General features: G+C 44.6%; 1 protein-coding gene across 1 annotated transcript; it reads left to right on the forward strand.

The window, feature by feature from the left end:
• Positions 1-3,203: 3,203 nt before the first annotated feature.
• On the forward strand, positions 3,204-4,874 carry LOC138844691 (tubulin beta chain). Its single transcript, XM_070054248.1, has one exon. It carries the CDS (start codon positions 3,370-3,372, stop codon positions 4,702-4,704), a length of 1,335 nt encoding a protein of 444 aa, XP_069910349.1. The 5' UTR covers positions 3,204-3,369; the 3' UTR covers positions 4,705-4,874.
• Positions 4,875-7,857: the final 2,983 nt, after the last annotated feature.

Genomic DNA, 7,857 nt, shown 5'->3' on the forward strand with positions numbered 1-7,857 from the left:
AGCAGTCTCCTCTCTCCTCCTCTCATCTCTTTTCCTCTCCTCCTCTCCTCTGTCTTCCTCTTCTCTCTCTCTGCCTCTTGAATAACTATTTAAAAAGAAGAAAGTAATGAGCAGAGGACTTCAGTACTTGAATAGACATTTCTGCCAAGAAGGCTGTATAAATGGTCAACAAGCACATGAAAAAATGCTCAGCGTTATTAGTCATCAGAGATACACAAATCAAAACCACAATTAGATGCCGCTAGAGCAGCTGTAATAGTAATCATCATCATCAGAAAATAACAACTATTGGCAAGGATGCAGAGAAACTGGAACGTTCGAATATTACTATGGGAAAGCAAAATGGTGCAGCCACTACAGAAAGTTTGGTGGTTTCTCAAAATATTACACATGAAATTACCATATGACCAGAAATTCACTCATAGGTATAAGAGAATGCCCAAAAGAATTGAAAACAGCAACTCAAACAGATATTGTTATACAAATGTTCATAGCAACACTATTCATAATAGCCAAAAGGTAGAAACAGTCCAGATGTCCATTAATAGATGAATGAATAAATAAAATGTGTGGCGTATAGAGGCCGGAATTGTGGTGTAGTGGTGAAAACCGTTGCCTGCTACGCGGCATCCCATATGGGCACCGGTTCCTCTCCCAGCTGCTCCACTTCCGATCCAGCTCCCTGCTATGGCCTGGGAAAAGCAATAGAAGATGGCCCAAGTGTATGGGGCCCTGACACCTACATGGGAGACCCAGACGAAATTCCTGGCTCCTGACTTTGGCCTGGCCCAGCCCTGGCTGTGGGAAGCTATCTGGGAAGTGAATTAGCAGATGAAATATCTCTGCATATCTGTCTCTTCCTCTCTCTCTGTAACCCTTTCAAATAAATAAATGCATCTTTTTTTTAAAACGTGGTATATAAATACAATGGAACATTGCTCAGAAATGAAGTACTACAACTGTCTGAACCTCAAAAACATTATTCTAAGTGAAAGAAACAACCTACATATATGTACTATAAGATTCAATTTTTATGAAAAATCTAGGGTTAGTAAATCCGTAGAGACAGAAAGCAGTTTATTGTTTCCCAAAAGAGGGAGGGACAGGAAGTAACTGTTTAATGTGTACAGAGTTTTCTTCTGAGACAATAAAAATGTTTTGAAACTCAGTATAAGGACTGGCTGCACAACATTGTACATAAACTAAATGCCACTGAATTCTACACTCTATTAATTTATGCTATGTGAACTTCTCAATTTTTTAAAGAGAGATTTATATTTATGTACATATACATATATTCACACATACCCATGTAGAAGAAGAGAAAGCAATATGGCAAAATGCTAACACTTTGTGAATCTAGATGAAAGATGTATGGATGTTCCTTGAACTATTCCAATTTTATGTACAAGTTATGTTATTAAATAAAGTATTGGGAAAATCAACTTCAAAATATAGAATCAAAAATGACAAAATCCAATGAAGAAATGAGCAAATCTACCATCAAAATGAAAGGTTTTAAAGAACTCTCTTAAAAATTGATAGAGATATCAAATTTTAAAATCAGTGGGAATAAAAAGTATTTGAGGGGCCAGTGCCGTGGCTCACTAGGCTAATCCTCCGCCCGTGGCGCCGGCACCCCGGGTTCTAGTCCCGTTCGGGGCGCCGGATTCTGTCCCAGTTGCTTCTCTTCCAAGCTAGCTCTCTGCTGTGGCCCCGGAGGGCAGTGGAGGATGGCCCAAGTGCTTGGGCCCTGCACCCACATGGGAGACCAGGAGGAGCACCTGGCTCCTGGCTTCAGATTGGCACAATGCGCCGGCCATGGCAGCCATTTGGGGAATGAACCAATGGAAGGAAGACCTTTCTCTCCATCTCTCTCTCTCACTGTCCAACTCTGCCTGACCAAAAAAAAAAAAAAAAAAAGTATTTGAAGAAGTGAAGAAGTTTGATTTAATAAACATATACAGAACATTGACTGCATCAAGTTTTAAAAAAATGACCCTTTCAATACACATGGTGTATTTTACAAAAACTGACTTTGTGTTAGGAGATAAAGCAACTCTACATTAATTTCTTGCTTTTTAAAGATTTATTTTATTTATTTGAAAGGCAGAGTTACAGAGAGAGAGAGATCTTTCATTCACTGGTTCATTCCCCAAGTGGGCACAATGTCGAGGACTGGGCCAGGCCGAAGCCAGGCAACAGAAGCTTCACCTGGGTCTCCCACGTGGGTGCAGGGTCCCAGGACTTGGACCATCTTCCACTGCTTTCCCAGGTGCGTAAGGAGGAGCATAAGTGGAGCAGCTAGTACTTGAACTGGCACCCATTTGGAATACCAGCATTGCAGCCGGTGCCTTAACCTGTTATGCCATGACACTGGCCCCTCCATAAATTTCAGTGAATTAATATCATATAAAATGCATCATGAGTGTAATACTAGTCATAATAACAATTGATAAAAATGTTTTCAAAAATCCTGTACTTAGAAATTTCAAAAAATACTTCTAAATCGTTCACAGAATAAAGAAAAACATGTTGGAAGTTAGAAAATGCAATTAAATAAAAATGGTACATATCAAAACTTAAAGTGTTAAGAGAAAATAGCCAAATTTTAGGACAAAAAAAGTTAAAAATCTTTAAGATTTAGTTTTAAATTTTAGGAAAAGAGCAATAGAACAAAGACATTAAAAGTAGAAAAATATAAAAACATAAATTAATGAAACAGAAAACAAATGTATGCCAAAGAACATCAACAAAGAAAAAAAGTTGTTTTTGAAACACTAACAAAATTGTCAAACCTGTTGCAAGATTGATGCATAAAAAAGAGACACAAATAAACAAATTAAAGTATTGGAAATATATAAAAGAGAAAAGACATACAGTTGCAGCATAAATTTATAAGTTCACATAAGAATATTGGGAAAATACGGCAATAGATTTGAGGATTTCAGAGAAAGGGACAACTTCTTCGAAAACAGACTCAAGAAAAATAGAAAAAAAAATAGAAAAACATGAATGGCCTTACACACAATATGGAAATTGTATTATCATTATTATTACCTTGAATCTTTGCACAGGTGCACATGCACACACACATATACACACACAAAATATGCTGGTCCCAAATGATTTTACCAGCAAGCTCTACTGGGAAGAGTTCAGTTCAATTTTAATTATGCTCATCCAGAGAATAGAAAGAAAGAAAGCGGCCGCGTTCGGACCTCGCTGCTGCAGCCTCCGGGGCACGCTCCATCCTCCCAGCCAGCGACCGGCAGAGAGACGGGAAAAAAACAATAACCAAATCCCAGACTACCCGAGTCACATAGTTCCTTGCCCCGCAGGCGAGCCAGAGAAAATTAGATTCCAACCATGAGGGAAATTGTGCACATCCAAGCCGGTCAGTGTGGCAACCAGATCGGTGCCAAGTTCTGGGAGGTGATCAGTGATGAGCACGGGATCGACCCCACCGGCACCTACCATGGGGACAGCGACCTGCAGCTGGACCGCATCTCCGTGTACTACAACGAAGCCACAGGTGGCAAATATGTCCCTCGTGCTATCCTGGTGGATCTAGAACCGGGAACCATGGACTCTGTGCGCTCAGGGCCTTTCGGCCAGATCTTCAGACCAGACAACTTTGTTTTTGGTCAGTCCGGGGCAGGCAACAACTGGGCCAAGGGCCACTACACAGAGGGGGCAGAGCTGGTCGACTCAGTGCTCGACGTGGTGCGGAAGGAGGCTGAGAGCTGTGACTGCCTGCAGGGCTTCCAGCTCACCCACTCGCTGGGTGGCGGCACGGGCTCTGGCATGGGCACCCTGCTCATCAGCAAGATCCGGGAAGAGTACCCTGACCGCATCATGAACACCTTCAGCGTGGTACCCTCGCCCAAGGTGTCAGACACCGTGGTGGAGCCCTACAACGCCACCCTGTCCGTGCACCAGCTGGTGGAGAACACAGATGAGACCTACTGCATTGACAACGAGGCCCTGTACGACATCTGCTTCCGTACGCTCAAGCTGACCACACCCACCTACGGTGACCTCAACCACCTCGTCTCGGCCACCATGAGTGGTGTCACCACCTGCCTCCGCTTCCCCGGCCAGCTCAACGCCGACCTCCGCAAGCTGGCCGTGAACATGGTGCCCTTCCCCCGCCTGCACTTCTTCATGCCTGGCTTCGCGCCTCTCACCAGCCGAGGAAGCCAGCAGTACCGGGCCCTCACTGTGCCTGAGCTCACCCAGCAGGTCTTCGATGCCAAGAATATGATGGCCGCCTGTGACCCCCGGCACGGCCGGTACCTCACCGTGGCCGCTGTCTTCCGTGGACGGATGTCCATGAAGGAGGTGGACGAGCAGATGCTGAACGTGCAGAATAAGAACAGCAGCTACTTCGTGGAGTGGATCCCCAACAATGTGAAGACAGCTGTGTGCGACATCCCGCCCCGGGGCCTCAAGATGGCAGTCACCTTCATCGGCAACAGCACGGCCATCCAGGAGCTGTTCAAGCGCATCTCGGAGCAGTTCACAGCCATGTTCCGGCGCAAGGCCTTCCTGCACTGGTACACAGGCGAGGGCATGGACGAGATGGAGTTCACCGAGGCCGAGAGCAACATGAACGACCTGGTGTCCGAGTACCAGCAGTACCAGGATGCCACCGCGGAAGAGGAGGAGGATTTCGGGGAGGAGGCTGAAGAGGAAGCCTGAGTCAGAGCCCTCCTGTCGCCTCGGGCGTCCTGGCCCCCTCAGCTGCCCTGTCCTCTCCCTCAGAATTTGTGTTGCTGCCCCTCTCTCTCTCTCTTTTTCCTTTGTGGGGAGGGGGATCTAGAGCAGTGCCTGGCACATAGTAGGAGCTCAATAAATCTTTGTTTGTTGAATGTCTCCTCTCTCTCTCCGCTCTGGGAAACTAAAATCCTGCCATGTGTTTCTTTCTGGTGCCCACTGCTCCCATCTGTCCAGTTAATATTTCCCTTCTGTTTCCAAAATAATTGTCCATAAGCCCAAGTACCAGGCAAGAAAGAGAGGTCGGAGCCCCTGCCAGGGAAGAAATCTTCGCTTCAGGTATCCCATGATCCGTCTCGGCTTTGGGGTGTTGACAGTATTATCTCCGTTCCTTCTCCCTCCAGGCTCCGTCCTGAGCTCTCTCTCCCTGTCTCACATGCTCCATTCCTGCCTTTCCCCTGATGAAAGGAAGGGGATTCAAGGAGAAAGGCCAGCAGCCTTGGTCCCTGAGCCTCCAGAAACGCCCTCCTGCCTCCTTCCCCCCCCCCAACCCCCATCCATCCCTGCCATGCATGGGAGGTTCGCTCTGCTCCCCATAGCAGAGGGGACAGGACAGCCTCCTGTCGGCAACATCTCAGCTCTTCCTTGGCTGTTTTCCCCCTGTTCCTTTAGTTTTGTCCCACACTTCAGATTTCTATTTTGTGTTGAACTTGCTTTTTTTTCATATTGAAAAGATGACATTGCCCCAAGAGCCAAAAATAAACAGGAATTGAAAAAAAAAAAAAAAAAAAAAAAAAAAAAAAAAAAAGAAAGAAAGAAAGCACTCTCTAGTTATACTGATTGCATAATATTGATACCAAAGTCAAGTAAAGTTATTACAAAGAAAATAATTTTCAGATCATTGTCACTTTGTGAACACAGATGCAACGAGCATAACTAAAATATTAGCTATTCAAATCTAAAATTTTTTCAGAAACAGTTTATCATGAATAAGCCAACTCTTCAGCCAAAGCAGCCTTCATTTGTAGTTGTTTGCTGATTTCCATGGTGTGCACACTACAAACTTGGCTAATTTCATGCCACCAATGTAACTTCACTGACTGCAGAGTTGGAGACAGAATGCTAAGAGTCAGCTCTCTCTCTCAAGGCTGGTGCCGCGGCTCACTAGGCTAATCCTCCGCCTGTGGTGCCGGCACCTGGGTTCTAGTCCCGGTTGGGGCGCTGGATTCTGTCCCAGTTGCTCTTCTTCCAGTCCAGCTCTCTGCTGTGGCCTGGGAAGGCAGTGGAGGATGGCCCAAGTGCTTGGGCCCTGCACCCGCATGGGAGACCAGGAGGAAGCTCCTGGCTTCGGGCCAGCTGTGCCAGCCACAGCAGCCATTCTCTCTCTCTCTCTCTCACTGTCTAACTCTGCCTGTCAAAAAAAAAAAAAAAAAAAAGTCAGCTCTCACAGATCACTATTGCACGTGACAGAGTTATCACCGAATACCAAAGGGTAAATATAATGAGGATGGGATAATTGGTTATCCATATCCTAAAAATGAAATTGGATCTCAAAAAATCAACTGCAGATAGATTATGGACTTAAATATAAAGTGCAATTTAACATTTTTAGAAGATAATGTAATAGAACATCTTTCTGGCCTTGGAATAACAAATTGTTTCTACCATAAAATGTAAAATCTTTGACAGTATTGGAAAAGTTTTTTTTATTACGTTAAAATTGTAAAATCCCAGGGGCAGGTGTTTGACTCAGGAGTTAAGATACCACTTGGGATGCTCTCATCCCACCTTGGAGTGCCTGGGTTCAAGTTCTAGCTCCACTTGGATTCCTGTTTCCTGTTCATGCACAGCCTGGCAGGCAGCAGGTAATGTCTCAAGTGGCTGGGTCCCTGCTACCCATGTGGGAAACCAGGATTACGTTCCTGGTTCCTGGCTACCAACTAACCTAACCTAGGCTATTGCAGGCATTTGGAGTTAATTAGCAATTGAAAGATCTCTTTGTTTTTGTCCCTCTACCTTTCAAATAAATAAGTGTAGATAAACAAAACTTTTACAAGTCATGAAATCCTGTTAATCAAAATAGATCATGAAGATAGTGATAAAAAAAAAAATAGTGGATAAAAAGGTGGGAAATCTCCCCGAAGGAATTTTTTCCCACACAAATACAATTGTACACCACTTTCTTCTGCCTGCTTGGGGCCCTTTGCGAGCTACTCTCCCTTCCCTTTTGTAGTGTGAGTCTTTTCATTTCTGCCAACTTTTGCTCAAAACGCTCCCCGACTCTCTTCTTCACAGCCCAACTTGTTGAAAGGTTACTATACACTCACCTTCTCCACTTACTCACTTCTCTATCCGATCTGTAATTCAGTGTTTAAGTCTCCTTTTCCACTGCACTCTGATTTCTCTGTTGACGCAGTTCTCTCTGAGCTCATGTGAAGTTCCAAGAACAGCCTGCCACCACTCAGAAGCCCGCAATTATGTTGACCACTCCCTTCTCAAAGCCTGTTCCTCTCTTGGCTTCTGCATCAGTCTCACCGCTATTTCTCACTCCTGAACATTCTCTGTAGGACTTTCCATCTTTCTGTTTCTTCCCATCCCACACCAACTTTAACAGAATTAAAGACAGAGTTACAGACAGAGAGAGGGAGAGAGAGAGAGTGGACTTTCATCCTCTGTTTCGCTGCCCACATGGCCACAATGGCCAGAGCTGTGCAGATCTGAAGCCTGGAGCATGGCGCTTCATCCGGGTCTCTCACAAGGGTGCAGAGGCCCAATCACTTGGGCCATCTTCCACTGCTTTCCCAGGCCATTAGCAGGGAACTGGATTGGAAGGGGAGCAGCTGGGACTCAAACAAGTGCCCACACGGGATTCTGGTGCCACAGGTGGAAGCTCAACCTACTAAACCACAACGCTGGCACCTATTAACATTTTAATTGGTATGTACTTCCAGATATTTTCTCCAGGAATATATACTTATTTCCATAAAATAGTAACTACTGTATATATAATAGTACTTTAATCATTTAATATAACATGTACACTTTCACATCAGTATTGACTGATATTATTATTTTATGTATTAACAATAGCTGAAAATCACTACTAAACTTTTACTAAAAGCACTCTGTGAAACTCTT

This window comes from Oryctolagus cuniculus, chromosome 12 (assembly GCF_964237555.1).
Source record: "Oryctolagus cuniculus chromosome 12, mOryCun1.1, whole genome shotgun sequence".
Classification (NCBI taxonomy): domain Eukaryota; kingdom Metazoa; phylum Chordata; class Mammalia; order Lagomorpha; family Leporidae; genus Oryctolagus; species Oryctolagus cuniculus.

Bases quoted from the DNA above. Each gene is read 5' to 3' on its own strand.
- LOC138844691 (XM_070054248.1), top strand. From the start codon at position 3,370: ATGAGGGAAATTGTGCACATCCAAGCCGGTCAGTGTGGCAACCAGATC.